The 22,344-nt window shown below is 38.8% G+C and overlaps 1 protein-coding gene across 1 annotated transcript in view; it reads right to left on the bottom strand.

Annotated features, from left to right (window-relative positions):
- ctnna2 (catenin (cadherin-associated protein), alpha 2) overlaps window positions 1-22,344 on the bottom strand; it is a 310,610-nt gene that overhangs the window by 52,958 nt on the left and 235,308 nt on the right. The window contains exon 9 of the mRNA XM_023418417.2: window positions 21,713-21,865. Within this exon, the coding sequence (XP_023274185.1) occupies window positions 21,713-21,865 (153 nt within the window). The remainder of the gene's footprint in view (window positions 1-21,712; window positions 21,866-22,344) is intronic.

The following is a 22,344-nucleotide window of genomic DNA, read 5'->3' as shown; positions in this document are numbered from 1 at the left end:
TTGTTGCCATGGTGACAGAGCAAGCAGGGGCTGATACAGTATTTCATTACTGACCGAACAAAGAGCAAAATGAAACATAATTTGCCATTCTGAAAGACAGCCAGGCAAGGATTAAAAGTTTTTGCGTTGCTGTGTCATTTGCCTGTCACTGCCGGTACAGTAATTATGAGCTGAAAAATACATTATAATCTGTCACAGTTTGCTTGCAGTTGTTGATGTCAGAATTTTCAGGAAATGATGAAAGCGATTTCTAGGCTATACTTTGCATCACAGAGATGCACACAATATTTCTACCACAAACCCTGCCTCACTTCCTTGTCATTACTCATAACTAAGTTGGATATAAGAGAAATATTTGTTTATGAATGTGGCTTAACCTGGTTATGTGCATGTATTTTAAAGATTAAAAGGTACTGTGTGTCTGCACTTGGAAAGAGCAGTTGTGGTTTTATTCCATTTTGAGCCAACTACCTGAATCATCCCGCCCAGCAACAGACAGTGTAAAACATATATTTGTAGCTTTACATCTGGCTGTATTTTAACTCATACAATAAAAGACAAGATAACCTTGAACCTACAAATGGTTTTCTCTGCTCTGTCATTAGGGAGCTGAATGCTATCATATAAAGTGTCTTTATAGCAATATAGGCACTGAGAATTTTGTATTGTAAAAGGGACATTTTCACCTTGGCTTTGATAATGGTGCTGATATTGTCTTTGCAATACCTTGCTATCCAGCTCACTGTCAGAGAAAACAATGCATTCTTAGAAACATTAAAGTAGATTGGTGTTAGTTTGTCATGGAGGATATTTGATTTCAACTGTGATTACAAATAAAAGAAGGTTTACAGACCGTAACAAAACCATATAGACATATAACCGAAAAAAAGAAACAGAAAACATACACACCAATTAAAACATCCCATTCTCTCTCTGACACACTCACATGAATTTACATAATGGTAAAAACAGGCATACACACTGGTGAAATCATGAACATGAAAATAAAACCTCAACAGTTTGGCATGATTTCACTGTTGTGTATGCTAGAGGCTTTCCAGTTGTCAGTACGTGTGTGGAAATACAGCGAATACCTTGTGTGTATCTGTAGTACGTGTATGTGTGTGTGTGTCAGAATTTAAGTTCATACTAGGTCTTTGAAACACAGCAGAATGAACATCAGCCCACCGCCAACATCACATCTGCGAGAAACAGCTGTATGACACCCAGATGTATGCACTCACATGACCGATTGCATTTTCAAAGTTAGTCTTAATCTCCAATTCAAACAGTATTTTAACTCTGCACAACATGTGAAACAACACCCCCTGTGGCTGCCTGTACTGCAACAAGATTAGACCAATGAATACATATGGATCAAATGAACCCAAAATAACACACATTACACTCAGAGCGCACGATATATAGCATTATATGCTCACACCGATGCATATCAGAGCGATGGTGCCAAAACTAACAATATTAGATACTCCAGTAAACTGTGTTTGCTCTATACATTCTGGGGATGAGCAAGCTAGTGTGGCTAACTCTGGGTGGTGTGGCCTGATGATCTGAGAAGCTAGCGGGAGGGCGAGAAATGCCTTGTGTGCTTCTGTGGGCACACAAGGCATTTGCATACTCTATGAATCGGATCAAAGATACTGTGATGAGCACTGCCTGCCTCATGAATATTTACGAGGCAACATTCTGCTTGCATTATGAGTCCGTTTAGGCCTGAGCTGCTACTGCTGTGTTTCCACCATCTCCAGGATATTCTCTTCACCTGTGACCTTTTCTAAACAAACCACAACATATCTGACTTAGAAGCTTGAAAGAAACTGGGAAATGGAGAGGAGAAAATAAATAAACTAAGCACAAAAAGTGCTGAGGAAAGAGATAAGACTACATTGGGTCAGAAAAGAAAGGAAATGAAATTAGGTATACGTCCTGTTTGGGCTTGGTTGGATTTATGTTCCTGCTTTATTTATTTATTTTGAGAAAAAAAGGGCCGGCAGTAGCAGACATGTGGATTTGTTAAGAATTGTGGTCATGAATTTCACAGGCAGAAATAGGATATGACTGAATATGACCCCCAGATCAGGTTAATATATGCATGGTCTACTAGAAACAGCGGGAGGCACCATGTCTTGGGAAAAACTGCAGGTGAGATGTCATGTGCAAAACTGGGCCAAGTGTGACAGGTGAGACAATCTGTTATATATTACATTGAATCTATAGTGAAGTGTCAAAATTTCCATACTGTTATATCATATGTGCTGCACAGGTTGCGTCACAGCTGAGAAGCTTTCAGAAGACTCGCTGTTTTATGAACCTTGAATATTTCATCATAAGGATAAGGACAGAACTACCTTACTTTACCTTAATGCCCTACCCCCCCCCCCCCTCTGCTTGCTCCTTTTTAAAAAAAAATTTGTCACACTGTCTTAATCATCTAAAAAGGAAGTTCCCAATTATCTATAGTGCTCCTTGTTTGAGCAATACCTCTCCGTTGGTGCCAAAATTCTGTTCCTCTCCAAACCTGTCACTCCACATTTGACAAAGAGCAAATCCCTCTCTACCCATCTACCCTATTGTCTCATGATTATTGAACCAATGCCAGTGTGTGTTACCTGATATCTTTGAATTGCTATGGCGATTAGGGAAGGGATTAGGGCAGCGCTTCTCAATCCTGATTTGAACTCTGGGATACAATGTGTGGTCACTTGGTATTCAACCACACATTTCAAAAAGGACTGATATATCTTAAATACCTATATAGTCTTACCGTCCTTCTGTATGTCATTACATGTATAAATAAAGACAGATAGATATAGTTACAGCTGCTGATCCTTGCTTGGTTATGAAGCGACACCGAATGAGACAAATTAAGTTAACAGAAGGGCAGCCATGTTTCATAAGAAGCTCATCATAAAGCTTCTGGAAATTGATATATTTCCATTTATATTTTCCCAAAGGACCTGACCTGCAATATATTGCACTTTACCTTTAATAAGCTATCCGGGGCAAAAATCACATGGTCCTTATAGGTTTTTATTCACTCACCTAATTAATCAGCGGTGGGTGGCGCCTGCCATCGCTGGCTTGCGTTAGTTGGCGTTTGTACTGTGGTAAAAAGCCGTGGTTCTAATTAGGAGAGATGATCTATTTTCCATAATGAGAATTGATGGCTTTTCTTCTGCACCACCAAGCATTTTCTCTCTTTCTCTCACTCTTTTCAACTGAAGCCCCCAATCTCCCTTACTCCCTCACACAGACACACTTCAGAGCTGTACATAGAAAAGGACTAAATGAAGCACTATGTGATTAATGGACTTAATTTCCAGCAGATTTGACTTCACGGCGACAGCCCACTTCACCTCGAAAGCTTTCTGATTATTAGATTTAAGCCTGTGTCAAAAAGTCAAACAGCTTACAGATGAATGTCCCTCTCTGTCCTCTTTTGATCACCCACACAGTTTCCACCTGTCCTTCTCAAAAGCTTCACATCAATAAAATTTTTTTTAATCATTTTTAAGTTTTAAGTGTCATGAACTGTAGACAGGATCAATGTCACATGATGATGATCAGAAAAAAAAGGGAATGAATAAGAGCAGAACAAAAAAAAAAGAAAAAAAGTCTTCCTTCTATGAGACTGCTTAGTTTAACATAATTTATAGAATAATCTGCAAAGCAGCTCAAAAAACGCTCCTGCAGGGGACAGATGCAGCGTCACCTTGTAAAACAGTGAACCCACATATACAATAATCTTGTTGCTTCCCATGGGTGTCAGAGCCTCCTAATCTTTGAACACAAAGACAGCCCCTGTCTATGTGGCTTTGCAAGCCTGTGCTAATGCTGTGTAAACATTGCTGCTGCTGTTTGCCACCGATTTAGCACATGTTAATATTACATGAGACAGAGGGGCCCTTTGATGATGTAAGTGAACACTCAAACTAGGGCTTTCCACCTCAGGGAAGGGGAGACGGGGCTGTGGAGCAGCTCCTTCGAGATTTCTTTCACTTCCGCATTTGCAATCCAGCTTGGTGGAGCAGAGCGGTTCATTTTCCCGCAGTCGCATCACAGAGGAGGATTGTTCTAGTTTCAAATGCCATCACTGAGGCAAAAATGAGTAATAAGTGAAACATATAGAGGCTGGCAACTGATAGCTTAAGAATGTGTTACAAAAAAATATATCATTGATGTGTGTGGTTCGGATTTTTCAGACATAATTTATGAAACAGTGGACCAGTTATAGTATCTTGTACTTGAAAATCAAAGATGTGTCTACAGGGACTTCCCTATATCCCTTACATCGTTATTTCCAAACAGATATCGACAACTTTGCTCACTCCGATGCACTCAGCTGATATCAAATCAATGCCAACACACAGCAAGTTAGATCTTTTGACAGGAAAGACCCGACGGGCGAGGAGGTTTGGCTTTTGGAATCAGAGAAAGATGATGCACAATTAGCTGCAAGCAGTGATTTGACAACCAGCCTTTACTGAAGCAAGTCAAACAATTTTGTATTCTGGATTAAAACGTGTTTCATTTATTCAGATTCCCATGTTGAATTTTTAATCTTAAACAATTTATTCCCACATCATGTACACACATATATTACATACATTACATTAACATATTTTTCTATTTTAAAACACTGACTGATACTTAGATTAGCGAGAAACACTTCATGAGAGCTATGTTGTAATTTTGTATATTTTCATCACATGAAAGCAGTTGATCTGAGTAAAACGTGATGAATTTTGTGTTTAATATCTTCTTCTGTATATAACATCATTATTATCAAATCACCAGAAAATAGAAACTGGCTAAAAATAACCACAACTGAATGAACAAGCCGTCTACCATGTTATCCAAAATCAGTTTTCATAGGTAGAATGAATGTTTCACAAATATGAATCAGGGTTTTAAACAATCTCACAGGCTCATGACATCTAATTTTAAGTGGTTTGCGTCCAAGTCAACCGAGAAATATTAAGATTTGTTTTTAGTTTTCTCACTAATTGAAAGCCGTCTTCCTCAGAAATCTGAGCAACAGCACGCAGGCTTGGCTGTGGCTCTTCTCTAATTTCTCCTCTGCTGTTTCACCTGTGTGCTCAAACCAATTCCCCTGATCTATCAGGAACCTATGGCCAGTTTGTGTCTACTGGGAGATGTCCTTCATTACTGCTGCACCAAGCTCCGATAATCCTACACCTCCCACAGCCACTACTGACGTTCGCTGATGATGGAGACAGAAAACTGACTCCTTTGTTTGTGGTTGCCCGCTCTCTAAGGTCTCTCGTTCTCTCCATCTGTCTGCGCCTTCAACCATACACCAAAACCATGCATATAAGCGTGCCAGCTGGCATTATGTTCCTCTAAATTTTAAAACAGAATTTGTATGCACGTGCACACGGACGTACATGCATGCACAGACACACACTCCCGGTTCAATGTCGTCAATGGAGCTGTATAAGGACGAGCAGGCACGAGAATGAGAAGATCAGTTTCAGGAGAGAGAACAGACTCTTGATGAGCCATTAACCTGCTGTCGGTGAGGTAAAATGGCTGTGGGACGTGGTTTAATTTACCCTTTTATAAAGAGGTCGTTGAATTGATGAGCCACAGGAAAAGAGTTACACCCCTGGTTTGGTGTATTAGCAATGCTGACGGTGAACAGGTTGAGTGAGGAACTGGAAGAGCAGTCAATAGCTCCAATCAATCTCCGCTTTCAGAGCATCACTGCTACACTCATGGTCAAATCTATGAAACTAATAATATGGATTTGGGCAGGACTCTCATGGAGGAATGCTCCAATTTGAAAAGGAAATCATTTGAAATCTGTTCTGAAGCACTCTTATTTGTTTTTTTCCAAAGTTTTTATTGAAAATGGAGATCTATTTGGCGTAGTATGCGAAATGATTTCCATTTTTGCAGAACGTTTTATTTTGTCAGCAACGCTTCCATTTATCTATCTTTGGGTTGAGCCTTCTCAGCATTGAGTTTAAGATCTCTCTTTAAAAATATCCATCAGTGGGTACAAAGAGTCAATTTTCACTTTGAAATAAGCTGCCAGAGAGTTCTATATGCTCTCTTCAGCATCCATTACAGTAGCTTTATGGATGATAAATTTTAGATTAATAGACAAAAGATGGCGAGCGAAGATCTCTCCATCAATGAAAAAGAGGAGAGAAAATTTGAAAATTATGGCCTGTTCTGTGCATACATGTATCCAGGCCTTCTATGGAATTACAGATTGGCTGCTGATCCATTTCATATAAATAGATCTATACAGGGGTTAATTTTGGGTTTGTTTTGTTGGGGGGTGGGGGCTGCGTAGTTTCAGGGTTGCCATAGGTGTCTGCACATAGACAAAATCTGATTGATATCATTTGATGAACTGTTAATAAAAAAGGTGAGACAACCCTCTGCTCTGAACACTAAAAAAATAAGAGTAACGCTAATCAAAGTCAAAACTACAGCTGGTGACATTAAAATCTTTCTGTAAGTGGACTCTAATTCAAAGTAATATGAATGGAACTGACTTTTTAATTGTTACTGTACAGTAAAGTGGAATTAATTTACGTCTTACAATACATGACAATATAAACGGGCTGCAGACACAATTTCCAAATCTGGTTAGGATAATCTATAGATAGAAAAAGGAATAACGGAAAAAACTCTCTTTCATTTTAATTCTTCCTGTTGCTAGCCAGCTATCCATTTTGATACTCCAGTATCCAAAATAGTAGTTTGTAAATGATTTGTCCACCCACTTGTAATACCTTTGTAGCCCACCAGTGGACTGCGGCTCACAGGTTGGGAACCACTGGTCTACATACTAAATGGACTGCAGACCTTCTGGCAGAGACATTTTCAATTCTTTTACTTGAGACAACTGCATTCATTTCCGAGAAACCTCTCTGACACTCTGCACACTCTGCGTGTTTAAGTTTCAGAAGGGACTTGTGCATTGATACTCTGGCATTCACCCTGAAACCCCAATAACTTTACTTAACACCAGAGAATCCATTTTCCAAAAGATTGCAGAGCTCTCTTGGTTCACTTTCCCCACACATTAATGGCAGAAGCCTTGGACATGTGTTTTTATCCAACACATTGACTTTGTGAAAAAGTGATTCCACCTTCACTTGTAACCATTCCTGTTTGCATGCTTTTGCATAGTGCTTCATATATTCTGGTAATTATTACCTTCTGCCCGCTGTCACTCTGCAGTGTTATGACATTATAAGCACCTAACTGCTCAGCTTCACTTGCAGTTTTGTAGAATATACCATTGTCAGAGTTCTTGCTTATGGTATTGAAAAGATCTAGCTGCCTTTTTATCAGATTTACTGATTGAGACAGTTTAATGTCTCTGAACTGCAGAGCCTCAGACAGGTCTTTAAGCTCCTCAAGTGCATCCATCATAAGCCCAAGGTTTTTAACAGGAGCAATTGAACTCAGCTTTGCTGCTAACCCCTCAAACATACAAATGTCACTTGAATTTCAGTTGTCATCTTTACTCTCAGCTGCGATGTGACTGTACAGTGCAGCATACATCCTCCAAACAGCATTTACAGCTCTGAAAGATGGAGCCACCCACCTTATCCCTAAGACTCGACCAATCCTTCTCAAACATACACCTACTTCAGAGACTACAGCATCAAGCCCCCTTAAGTTCTTTGGTGACTGATTATACAGAAAGTATAACTCGTCAAGAAAAGCTGTGAGGTGATTGCTCTCTGTGCAGTGCTTGACTGCATGAGATAACGACAGCTCCAACCTATGGTTCAGACAATGGCAGCCTATGACAGAGACTCTATCTATGTCATGTTTCAGCAGCAGTTCACTTGAGCAATTCCATCCGCGGGTCTATTCTCCAGGTCAAGAAGATCTGCGAAAGAAATTAACGGCTCTGAGCTGATTAACTGACGTCCTGAGATACACAGTAAAACAGGACCTTTTTGATTATAAGGTGCCTTCATCCACAACAACAGTGAGCCTTGGTTGGGTCACTCTGACATGCCAGTAATGCAAGCCTCATCTCTTTTCATACAAAATGAACAATGCCTGCGCATGTGACATTTGAGTGAAGAACATGGCCAATATTTCCGCTATTTATCATCCGTAGCTCCTGGATGATCAGAGGAACGCCGGTTATTTTTTGCAATATAGTAAACTGTTCTGAAGACATTGTGGGCTGAGGCTAAAATTTCAGCCTGTGTTTCAAGAAAGCTTGATTTTTCTTCGTTTTTTCAGTATGACTTCTGCTAGATTGTGACACTGCGAGACACTGTGTTCATTTATTTTCTTCCTTAAAGATATCATTTGCTTCTCCATGTTGTTGCCATATGGGCCTATAGTAGTATAAACACAAGAGAACTTTAGTTTTCCTGTTCTCGTTGTCAAGCAGTGACCCTGCTTCCCTGCATGGTCTAAATTTTATATCTTGAACCATAAGAAATGTATGTCTATAAGTCTTATTCCAGCACTCATGTAGGTTCTCACTTGCTACTCCTACACTTCTCCTCTCTCCTCCCCAGGCTGTTCTGCTCCTCTGTCATAACGTGCCCTGTTCTGCTCAACTGCAGTAAAATGAGTAAAATTGACAAAGAAAAAGGAAACCCTTAATATTAAGTGAAAGCACTGATGGCATGACATGATGACGACAAATCTGACAACAGATTGAAAATGCGCCAAGGGACTATAGACTTGAACTAGCTTGTCCATTCAGTCTGCTACTTTTAAATCAAGAAATGAAACCATGATTGGATTACCTAGTGAACATATTACAAAAGATGTAAATGGAATGGGCACATGTGTGTAACTTAGATAGATTGGTGATGTCTGATGTAGCTTTTGAAGAAGTCTGTAAGCTTCTTCCTCTTTGTTTCACTCGTTTCTACACGTAACTTTAACCTCTGAAACTTTGAAATTCAAAGGAGATGCATTTATGCAAATTACACATATTACACAAGTGAAAATAGGAGTGTAAAAAAACGTAATAAACTAAAATTAAACAAAGCCCTGTTCCTATGAGAGGCAAGACAAATTCTACAAGCTATGTGATAGCTAGGAAATGGTCAAACCAGCATGCATTACCTATCCATGGTGTAAATTGCTGTGATATTCTGCTCAAACTGTGATTGCCCTGACAATGCTGAGAGGGTTGAATACGTGCTAGCTTGCTTGACGTTAAACTTTCACTAGAGCTCGGCCAGATGGCTAAATGTAGCCGTTGGGTACTGAAAATCGGAGGCAATCTGCTGCAATCTTGTATTATATAGTTTCATTTTGTAAAATCGAAACATTGTTTAAGCAGAATATCAGAGCAATTTACATACTTTTATCAAACGTGTCAGTTTCTGATTCATTTCTTTCCACTTATCAATCTGTCATCTGTGCTAAGGGTCGCAGATCTGCTAGGTAACTTTTAAGGAAACCCACTGGGAAATCAGGTGAACGTTCTGATGTTTGCATGTTCTTACATCATCTTACTTAGGCCTATGTTCTCCGCAGATATGAAGAAAATGTATTTTAGTCGTTTGAATTATTAAGACATAGCGTCCCCTGATGACGTAGAAGAATGTAGGCCTATTTTCCTGGGCTGAGTCCTGGGCATCCCCGGGCCCAATTTTGCCCCTGGACCTACAACCTTACCCATTCTGGCTTCTAAAATCTAAATAAGACATGGTCAATTATTCATTTTTTTTCAGTTTGACATCTTGATACCTGGATGACTGATATGACACAGAAATATACAAGGGATGTGGGATATACTAGAACTAAGAAGCTGAATATATCTGTGTGTACACTGTGCTTAGGAGAGAAGGATTGAGCGCTCCAAAACGCTGTAGCCTATATCCTTCACTGAGAATAGAATACAGACAGACATTAATTGAAGGTTCATAGCATGCAAGAACAGAAGGTTTTGGCCTGATGGGTAATAACTCCAGTGGCTTCGTGCTTCACACTGATTCCCTTTTGAGAGTTAGCATTTCCCGCTTCCCTGCTACGCTGTGAAGGAGCAGAAAATGAGAAGTGATCTATATGAGGAAGGGCACACACCCAGGGCTGATCATCATTATTACATCTGATATATAAATATTAGAGGAGATCAACTATGATGGTAACTGCTTTGACAATCGTTGATGTGCTAAAACTGTAAATATATGCCTTTTATAGAACCAATAACTATGATCGAGGTTGATGTTTGATTGGTGTGTGAACAAGAAAACAAATAGTGGATAGATTTGTCTCCATGTATTGTTTTTTAAACATTTATACACACACACTCACAAGTTTTCCAGGCTATTCCAATGATGTTTATTAGACCAAAATATAACTACAGAGTCATCACATTGCTCTGTCGTAAATTACTGTTTGCAGTGCTTTACTCACTGATTAATCTAAAGTAGAGGTCAATCACTATGGTTCAAATTAAATATAATGTTATGAATTGTTCAAGAACACGACACTGAGTTCAAGGTCATCATCTAATCATTTCCTTACTAGATTTTCAGAAATGATTTTGTCCTCAGAACCCAGACTGAATATTAATCATCTCATGACTAATGAGATAAAATCCCTTTTTATGTATAGTCTCTACATTAGAGACATAATGGGACATGCCTGGATGTCCTGCACTTTGGAACACTATACTGTTCATATCCTGGAAAATGAAGATGATACATGAATCAGAGGTAAAAAGGCATCAAGAGACATCTTAAGTGATATATCTAAGCCCTCATGGACACATGACATAATTAAGGATTTATGCTGGGCTATATATCATATTACCATAGGAAGTCTACTTATTCAAAGCACGGAAGCTTGGTGTTATGTCAAGTCTTATTCCTCTTTTACTTTCTCTTTTGTCACATTTAATCTTGTGTAATCCACTTAGTGTCATATCTGCAAAACAGGAATTCCAATGCTTCTTGTCATGTAGCACCTTTACAGACGCTATCCCAGCTCTTAGCGGGGAATGCTGACGTTTGTTTTTGTCTCAGAGCTAAGCTTATCTCCACAGCAATTTGCTTGGGCAAGGTTTGGTGAAATGTGTCGCACAAACATTGCCACCAATTCATGCATTCCGGGAGAGATAATGGACCCTTGAGTTGACTCCCCAAAGCCTGCGGGTGAGGGTTGGGGGCAGTCTTTTGTGAATACATGCAGCTTGATGCTGCTATAATTTCCATTTGTTTATCTCTCTTTTCCCCTTTTAGGGGACAGTGGAGATGTAACACAAAGAATATAAATGTCAGCTTGAGGTAAAAAAGATTGGCTGCATCCTAGGGCACAGCTGTAATTCTTCAGAAAAGGGATGATGACCAATTCCCTCTGAGACACGTGGACTGAGTCACAGCGAAATTAACAAAGGCCCCACGAGGGACAACTGCCAAAGATGTCAGCGTTATTATTAGAATCAAAGTTATACAAATTATTTATATATGAGCCGTATTTATGTGCAGTATATGCGTAATGTTTTTAAATACTTTTACTTATTGCGTTTAGCTGGTGTAAAATATTTGTTTGAATATCATTTGGTGATCTGTCTGCTATGAAATAACTTTGAAAATGCAACAACAACAAAATATATGGTAACAGCAACCCACTGCAGGAGGGAAGTTCATTACCTTATGATCTTACAAGCAGGGAAGAGCTCAGTACACACATTTATCAAACCTTGGCCTGTAATATTGGTAACTGTAATGTTAGTATTGATCGAATTACTGTAAAAGGTTTCCTCACATTAAGACTACCCATGATACACTGCTGTCAGTAATTACTGCAGAGGGTAATTATGTTTTTTACAGTATTTCTCAGAAAAAAGCAGCCCCACAACTGAATCTTTTCAGCCTGGTTAACTTTTCTTCTGCAGCTTCTCACACTGATTCAATAGAAGTATCAATATGCCAGTGACAAAGACAAAACTGCCTACAGGTATGTCCTTGTTGAAAACTAGGCTCGTGCTCTTGGCGGTAAAGATGGGAAATGATTTAGCCTTACTTGAAAAGCATTATTTATGTTGTCTTTTTGATTTAGATGTTGAATTGAAAATGCTTTTCAATTAATTTAATCTTGTTAAATAATGAAGTTTTCTCTTAGCATTTTATGTGTGAATGAAAAATGTTTTCTCTAATTATTCGGGCGGTATAATTAGAAGCATTTTGTACACATGACCTTGCTGCACTGAAGTTATATATTTTGTATTTTATTATAACTTGCACATCATCAACACAAAGCTGTCAACACAAGTTTTATTTTTTTTTTAAAGTGAAGCAATACAAGACATAATATCAATTACCTATAAAATGTAATTAAATATAAACTTTAAAATTGAATGTCTATGTGCATGTTTCCACATTTGGATGACTTTTTACTGTCTTTGAAATGTGCAGTGCAACTTGTTATTGGGCCTCAGTTGCCTTTAGGTTCATAATAAATCCCATCAACCATTTGCATCTCTCCTTGAAACACATCTACATCTCTGTTTGTGGTGCAGGTTGCATGCAATCATTAACAAGCATTCCTTTACAAATCACACACTGATGCAGTGGTGAGTCCCTTGAGCCAGTCCGACTAAACCCAGCTCAAGGTACTGTTTATCATATTGCCACTGTTTTGGTTTAGCTCCTGTAGTTTCAGGCTTTGGTGCACTTTGTATCTAAAATCCCTTCATTTTTGCTACTTTGAGTACCTTAAATCCCTCCTACCTCTTTTCCTGACATCAAACATGACTGTCTTCATTTTTTTATTCAATTATATCGGCTGTCATACATGCCCATATTTAAGAAACGCTTTATTGAACTTAACGATTTCTGTCACATCACTAAAACTCAGTGGTATCAGAAAGCGCCTAGTCTCTGGGGATATCAGGGATATTATACTCTCTTGACCTCAGTCTCTGACCAAGGACCCTCATTCCCAGTTTGGTTCAATCATCGATAAGTCTCAAGACGTTTTTCCCATTTCCTAATGATGGAGCCAACTCTGCTTTTTACACCCTATACTTTAAAAACCCCTATTGTACAATTCCTCAGAGCTTTGCTTCTTCACTATTCTGTCTCTGAATTCTGATAGACTGAAATGACTGTACACTTTCTGTTCTGACAAGCCCTGCAATGTGTAAGAAGCTTGGATCTGTGTCCACTAGACACCTTTGATGGGCAGGAAAGTGCTGAAAGGCATACGGAACAAGAACCAGTGAAAAAAAAATCACTCAGAGGCTTTTACAGGTGCTTGGTAAAATTCTAGTGTCAGCTAGCTAGCACCACTTTATGCTACAATACCACTAGGAAACATGGGAGTACAAAAATTTACAACTTAAATATATATATATATATCATATATATCATATATAGTATATCAGTATAAACCTATGCAAAAGACCCTACTTGGCCGGTTTTGCGTCCACCCAATGTGCTCCCATCAAAGGGTTATTCTCTCTTTGAGAGTTTTTCTTTCAGTTCCTTCATGGTAAGCATTGGCATTAACTCTCACCTCCTCTAGCATCAGTTCATGAAAAGTGACACTGATGAGAAGAGCGTCTCTCTCAAACACAGAGCAGATTTTAACTTGAAGCACTAAGAGGTGACCACAAAAAGAAAAGTTTCTTTTTTTTCCTTTTAATCTCTATTTCGTAAAATAAAATAAAAGCCAAGAAGAAGTATGTCCCTTAGATAAACAACAGTGGTTCATTCTAAATGATTGCATCGAGTAGAATTTAGATGGGTGCCATTTTCACCTAATGTTGATATTGTTACTGTGGAATAATTGAATACTGACTCAAAACATTTCTCTTTCTCTCTTTTGCATACTTATATTGTGTGGAGAGATCCTGGTTTGAACCATTCCACTACTTGTTTGTATTAGGCTACGTGCCAATGCTTGTATATGATACCATTTAATATGGTCAAGGGGTTAAATGAACAAAATTAATATGAAAGTGGATAAAATCGGGGCATTGAATATTTTATGAAGGCAAAGTGCACAGACAAGAATCCAAATGACAGAAATCGTCGTAGCGAGACAATGTTTGAACATCTGCACTCTTTCCTTTCTTTTTTTGGCAATGAGCTCACCTGAAAACAACTCCAAAAGAGAAACACCTACGGTGTATTAGTTGGGTGTGATGTATCTTTCTATGCACTTCGGTGGCTTCATCTTCCAAAGGCAGATTTCCTGTGAGGCTAATATCTTTGTATGAAAAGAGAGGATTAATGTTGGCCTAAAGGTTTGGGTCATCACAAATAGATCTGTTCCAACAGTGATCCATCCACTTCCTGGTTAACTGTCCAGTAAAGTGCTTAATGCAGTGGCCCCCAGAATAATATTTACTGCTGCAGTCCGTCTCATGTCGCTGAGCCTTGAAGGCCAATTCAGTATTGGTTACATTCAACTCCGTATTGATTATGCATAATTACTGAAGGTATGTCTTTCCCCTTGACTCTGCTCATGTCCAAAGTAAGGTCACTGCTGTAAATCCAAAGTAAGAGAAGCTAATGAACTGATCAAGGTAAAGTGAACAGCCCAACTTAATGCAGCTACAGTATGTATGGAGGAATTGCATTCACATCTTGGTGGATTAAGCTGCAGCATTTGTGTGCAAAAAAAGGAAAAAAAAGACATTTATCATTAATGTAGATTTCAGGTATCAATAACAGCAAGCAAAATAAGAGAGCAAGTGAAAGACTGCTAAGAAGGGTAGAGAGAAATTCACAAAAGATTCAAATAAAAGCATGTACAAAAGCCTTACACAGGGAGTTAATTGTAATCAAAACAACATACAAAGACAATACATAACATCGCTTGCAGAGCAGTAATAGGAGCCAAGCAACTGCATCAAGTGGAGTACATTGCACACATTACACACATTAGAGACTTGTCTACCCATTGAACAATTCTCCTCTTGATTAGAAAAAGCATTGCAGAGATAAGGCCCCATTAGAGATAAAGAGATATGAAGAGTGTCCTTCATAACGGCACAGCTGTTCAAGAGAAAGACTCCAACATGGAGTCAAGGTCAGAGGAAAACCTCACTCTGACATTACAATAGTGATGGAGCGTAACGTCCTTTAGATGTCCAAGAACTGCTGGCACATATAGATTCTCACTGCAGAGGTAATAAAAAGAAACTATGGTAACTTTAAAAGATTGGATATTCATCTTGTGTTTGAATTAACAAGAGCATAACAGTGTGGGCAGCACTAAGAGCTCAGGCTGGAGCATCAAGAGGCAGATGTAAGGAAGTAAAAACTGGAGAGTGGTGATCCGTCTGTGCTTAATGGTGTTAAATGGGAAAGAAATACATAACAAATACATATATACAGACGTAAAAACAGCATGGTAGGGAGGGGGAGTAATGGCACGGAAAGTTCAGTATAGCTCTGGTATGGGGGAAGACAAAGCAATTTTCTTTTTTTATAAAATTGTATTTAGACTTTTATTTAGTCTATTGTTCTTTGTGTTAAATACATTACATCACATAAAAGAAAAATGAAACGGAAAACAGAGACAGACAGTGAGACAGACACATAACCCACCAACCGAAATCAACTAAACCTGCATATCAAATCACATTTGACACGTAATATCAGGCCTAACATCAGCATTAAACATGAGCAAAGACCAAACACCAAACAGGACATTTTTAAACAGCACTGTAAAAATAAACCACATTATAATGTGGCAAGATTAGTTGCTCTTTGAGGCAAACTCTACTCTACTAATTCTACAGTATACCCCTTCCCAAAATGGATCAATAATTAAACACACCACTTCTGGCCTATCCCCAGCTCCTATGAATGTTTCCATTCTTTTAAAGTAACTATATGCAAATGGTGAATTACACAGAGGAGAATGACAGCAGCATATGAGCACCGTCACTCATCTGTATGCATGTACTTGTGGTATGAATGACGGTCGAGGGACTTTATGCTCTACTCCCCTAGCAATGTGAGCACATAGTGATGATTAAATGGGGTGTGATGAAAAGTTCACTGTGTTGGATGAGAAGTCTGGAATCTTACGCTTAAATTCCTGATTTTTAAATAATTAATGGGAAAGAGAGGAGATGTGGGAACGATTACATGAGAAGACATGGATTGTACAGTGGTGTGGACTGGACTAGTTTTATGGTTTTTTTTTTGAGTGTTTTATGTCATAGCTTCTGTTTAATATGTGACACTAATGGATTTGGCTTGGCAATAAGAAAGTATTTTGAACACATGCAGTTTGTGAATATAAAAAAAACATCTACTGAATCCTTTAATAATGGAATTTTTTTATTAAAAGTCTAATGTTCTACTTATGATATTGCTGTAGCAAATAATTCAAATATAACTTTAGAAGATAATTTCTCATTCGTTCAGGGAAAAAGAATAATATCTCCATTAATAGTGGCCAGTATTGAGCTGCTTGACTTGAAATATTGATAAATGCTGTGATACTTCTCTGCCAAATGATCTAGACTATACTTAAAACATGGGAAATAGATGAGATTCAACATAGAAGACTATGTCTCAGTCGATTTAAAATATGAAATAATGCACAGACTGATATTTTAAATGAGATGGGAAATATTTATATAGAATATTTTTCCTTCTACCAATGGATCACTGTCAACTACCACAACGAAACACCTGTCAAAAGGGGCTCTTGTTATAGATGGGGAAGTTATTTCTGCTGAGTTAGGATTAGGTACATCTCATTAAAGTTAGTCTTGGGAATTAATTAGTACAATCCTGTGTTAATAGACCAATGATACAAGGAAAACCACAATTTTACCCCTCAAACCCTGAGGAATAACTAGCTCTGCTCTGATCTCTTACTTTTAAAATACCTCCCCCACTTCTTACTGCTTTTCTGTGACAAATAGAGAGAGCTGAAATGATACAACCTCTGTGTGGAGTTCACTTAAAATATCATTATCACACAGAAAGAAACATTGTCAGAAGTCACTTATTATGGAAATTATGGGTGAAGTGCAAGAGTCTTTTCTCTGCCTGCCAAAATGAGTGTGAATTAATGTGTGAATAACTGCACATGTCAAAGGTTGGAAGTGACTACACACATACTGTACATATGTATATGGTGAATGTGAAACTCTTTGCATAAGTAAAGAGCTAAACAAGAAGGCATGACCTACGCGAACGCAAAATTTAATTCGGGAATCATAGAGAACATTTTCCTAACTATGGCAACATCATTGCATTAAATTTCACAGAGCCATTACATGTCATTAAGCCAATGATATACCCAGTTTAATAATTACTGGTTTCCTGTCGCTGGTCAAGATGGTGTAATGAGTTTGATTTGATTAGGAGAGCCCTCAAGGTGATCTTAGCTCTTCACTGAGGTGAACAGAGAACAATGGTGGAGAAACGAGAGACGCTGGATATGGAAATGGAAATGAAACAGGCAAGGCACTTTTCCCTGCGATACTGTTGATCGTGTCCAAACTCCAGGCTAATGGCTTAAGACAGCTCATCCCTGACATCAGGGGAGATGACTGCAGTGACATTGATCATGATGTTAATTAGTCTAATATATTAGGATTGTGATGGTGGCGGTTGTGAAGACCGTGTCTGTGATGGCACGAATAATGGTAATGACAGCAATGACAATGATATTGCCAAGTATACAGGATTGCCTTGAGTGTATTAGCTAGCTGTATCTAGCTAGCAAGGACCAGTAATGTACATTCTCACCCTGACAAAAGGGTAACATCCTATTATGATATAACTACCCTTCGTGATATATGGGGAGAGCAACTTTGAAGAAACACACTTTAGATGTTGGAGGGAAGGAAGGATATTGTATGTGTTGGAGTTATCAATAATTAACCTGTACAGAGGAACTGTGTGCACAGCTGTCAAATAGTGCTGCATCTAACATGTGGTGACATTCTCATCTGTACACTTAATTCTCAGTTCTCTTTCGAAAACATTGTCGTAGTTGCATGAACAAAAACACCATCAAACATGCCGACATTAAATTAAATAGTTTCTTTGTGAAACTACGGTATTAAAACGTAAAACAGTCTAATGAGCCGACCCCCTGGTAATAGTGATTCTCCTTTAATAAGTTTGTTCAAAAGATTTGAACTCTTAATGTGTGAGAGCTGCGTTCATGTCCATCCACACAGATTTCTCATTTCCATCACTTGGCCAAAAAGACAGTCTAACTGTGATTTTACGGTCACAGCTGGAGATCTCTAATGGGACCTTATTGACGAAGCACCTCATCATCTCATGAAGCTGACATTCATATGCATGTGCTGCTCAGCCAGTTACAGTATGATGAACCTATTTAACATCACAGAGCTGTGGTTTAGCACAGGGTCAGCAACATGTCTTTTCCAATAAGTCTTGGTTGACTTATGACCCATGGACTGACAAGTATCTCTTCTAGGGCTTCACTTCTCAGAGTTCAAATGTTTGCTGTATTTGAAACATGCTTCCCCCTGTAAAAGGCCTCTATCGGCTTAGGGCTTAAAACCCATTTACTCCAAACCTTACCACCACACTGATGTTTTGTCAATATGCCATGTTACCAGCCCATGTAACTGCGAAACATCATGCAACAGGTGAGACATAGTGGCGTGAGGCAACCATGGGAATGTTCCTTAGTGTTAACATGGGCCTGCTAGCCCCTGATTGACACTGAAGCAGTCTCTGTAGTACCCTGACACTTTAAATCTCTTTCTCCATGAGATTCTCAGTCTCAGCACAGATGTGGAAAATCATGGACGTGCCTAGCAGCTAAAATCTGATGAATTGACAAGATGTTAGTAACAACCCTGTAAATATCTTGTATCAAGGATATCCATGCTATCGTGCTCCAAGTAGAATGTGTAAAAACATTGCCCTTGTGACAGCTGAGAAAATGCACCAGCTAAAGTGAAGAAAAATATGCAAATGACCACATCAGATAATCATGCACCATATTCCATGCGTGTAATCTTTTTCTTTTTTTGAAATTTGGTAGTTTTTCTCCACTTTCCCCACAAAGCTGAATCTTATTTAACACAAATAACTTTTTTAAATAAATGAAATGATTTCGTCCGAGATTGCGCACAAATAGCTGTATGGGGGTTCATTCCTGCCAACACACTGCCAACGCACAAGCTTGTGATAAGCCAATTCACAGTCAATGAGCTATTTTCTGCTTAGACGGGGGCTTACACTCTATCTTCTTAGCATATAAACAACTGCTGTGTACCTCACTGTTGCCATATGCTTTACATATCCATGAACCAAAATTTGCAAAGGGCAAAAACAATGCAACATGTCTTCCGTTTTTCTTCCATGAGAGGAACAGAATCCATCTGCGTAAAATGTCCTTGGCCTAAACAAACTTTCAATATTGTCGAATGCAAAGGACAGCTTTTGAGTGCAGCATTAGTCACAACCTCCCTCATCAGCAAACAGCTGGAGCAGACCGAAAAGGGCACACAAATCACTCACTCTCTCGGCTGATGTCAAAGGAAGCGGCACTGCTGTTTTAAGCAACAGTATGTTAAGAGAGACGCACATAAAGGGTTCTAAAGGCTCCTTTGAATGAGCCACGAGAACAATAGGCAAGTCCCATCAAAGGGCAGAGGAATTTATCACAGGGCTTTTGCTTATATCGCACTGCAGAAGGGGGCGACAAAGAAGCAAACTCTATCCGAACCTCTCATGGAAACAAGAGATGGTCAACGTGTAAACCTTTTGACAAAAGAATCAAAGCTGATCTGAGTAACACAACAGCTCTTTGTCCATATCACAACTGTATAGCTTGTAAAGATGGACTGTGCCTAAACATCATGGATAGTCTGCATAACATCTGCAATTGCAAGTGATAGCCAAGCCATACCACAGTCACTGTGGTATAAACATGGACTAGATGGAGCCTACTAACAGTCCTGGCACCCTATATTTCCACAGTACCAAGTACCACAATCATAAGCCATAAACAAAATGCATGGAGCCTGCATGGGTAATTTCGCATGACTCCTTTGGTATCATGATAAGAGTCAAGTGCTCGTCCACACTTAGAGACTCCAAAAACACCTGGAGTGGGTGATGGGCCCATGCTGTCATATGTTAATGCTCTTTCTTTTCCATGGGTCTTTGTGCCTTACCTCACTGTTTCAGTAACGTGTTTAAGTGAAAACAGATACACTTTGATATTTTTTGTCAGGAACTTTGCTTGAAACATGTACACAAATATCATGATACAGCAGAGCCTATCAGAAAATAATGTGGAATGATGTTGCATTTTATGAACAACAATACGATACTATTGGGATTTATACTTGTAGATTATAACTTCAGATTTGGGTTTTGACCAAGATGGAACAACCAAATGAATTGGAAGTTTCTCACAGTTTGACTTCAGGTCCAATTTTCAATATGAAATTTCAAGCTGAGTGACACTTTTTGCTTTACTTTCCATGCAGTAACATGAGGTGTGACATACTCTAGCTGCACGATTTTGACATTTATTACATTCCCATTCTTACGAGTAAAAGCCTCTTTCCATAGCATCTATTTAACTTACAAACCAAGCCTGAGGAACCAACAATGGATCTGTGTGTAAGTGGAGGCTCTCAGTGCCTGTAGCCTCACACAGGTAAATAATAACTGCCTGTTATTACATATCCTGTAGGTAAGTATACTATTTATATCTTTATGTGACCTACAGTTGCTATGATGACCAGATAATTATTTGTTAACATTTAGAGAGGTGCTGCTGTGGAAGGCAGTTAGAAATTTGTGAATTTCAGATTCACTAGAATAGTGTCACTATCACACACAGTTTAGTCTTAAATGTATGTAACTGAATCAAAAGTCAAATATTCATATATTATCCAGGTCTGTCTAAATTACATTTTGAAAGATAACAGTGGACAGCATTACGTAAGGTCAAGCTGTGGCTTGACCAATACACCTTATTGGCTAGTTGCATCACCATAATATGAAAGGAAAAAAAGACAAAACATTATTTTCTAGCTGTGAGCAGCAACACTATTCAAAGAAGCTGAGCTTTGCACGCTCAGCTGCACGCCCAGATTGTTATTTCTAAAATCAAAATAAAAGTCAATGATGTTTGAAGCTTGAAGCTGTGGTTTGTAATGCGATTTCAGCCACAAATGTCTGCACATACAGTTAAGAAGAAGAGCATGTTTATAAGTGACATGTACTTTGATTCAGCTAAGTTACCACATTGCAAATTATTTATAACAACATTTTTCCATTTTGGGAGAAAAACCCTTTGTATGGCATTCAATCAGTGAGAGAAAGAATGTGCATACAAGATCTGGGGATCCCAACGAAGGGGAAGTGCGTGTTTGTGTGTCTGTGTGCCTGTGTGTGTGTAAGGAATTTGATAGTTTACATGGGTACTGTAATTTTTCAAGTTACTGACACATCTGCTTTTCAGTATAATACTTTTTTTTTTAATTTCCCACTAAGGATGTTCTATTGAAGTTTCACTAACCACTACCAGATATTAAAAAAAACAATAAAACATATTTTTGTCAATATTTCAGGTAGTTAAACACATGTGACTGTATTATCTCTCTTTCTATGTAGTGAGGAAGGTTGGTCTTGCTCAGAAAGAGCAACTGCTCTGTGTGTTAGCTGAAATCTTCATTTATAAGAACAGATATGAGGAGATGTATGTGTGCCCCCATGTTTAATTCATGACTGACCTCCACCAGCTTGTTGGCATGTTCACGGAACACCTGGGCGTACTCCTTGACCTCCTTCTCGTTTCCGCTCTTTGCCGCTTCAATGAGCACCAGCAGAGGGACGTTGGTCTCCAGGAAAGAGTCTGAGATGTGGTCCATCACTGCCTTCCTCAGCTAGAATACAGAGGAAGAGAGATGGGGAAGAAGTCATATCATTAATAAAACCAAAGAAGACTTGACTATATTGCATTCGACAATGATTACATATCAATTGGTGTTGTAATGAATATGGTTTTAGTAACATAATGGGGTGGAAGAGAGAGAGAGAGAGAAAGACAGAGCAAGAGGGAGAGTGAAAAAGAGGAGGAAAACTCTCAGCAGGCAGGGGTGCAAATTGCTTGTAAGGTGTCATTTCCCCATAAGGCGTTTTAACTGGGGCAGACTTTGCGACTTATATCATTGTTTATGGAATCATTTCAGACCAAACTGGCAGGGGATTGGTTGTTTTATAAGACAGTAAATGGACCCTGACCCCTGCTACTCACCAGGATATCTGATGAGATGCCAGAGGGAACAGTATAGAAAGCACAGCAGACAGGTTCTTTATCTTACACATAGAGGGAATTATTCACATGAGACCAGTACTGAGAGAC

This window comes from Seriola lalandi, unplaced genomic scaffold (assembly GCF_002814215.2).
Source record: "Seriola lalandi dorsalis isolate HSWRI2012SDOR001 ecotype SW California unplaced genomic scaffold, Sedor1 jcf7180002054582, whole genome shotgun sequence".
In the NCBI taxonomy this organism is placed as follows: domain Eukaryota; kingdom Metazoa; phylum Chordata; class Actinopteri; order Carangiformes; family Carangidae; genus Seriola; species Seriola lalandi.
The sequence above is the reverse complement of the archived record's forward strand: the minus strand, read 5'-3'. Positions and strand labels throughout refer to the sequence as shown.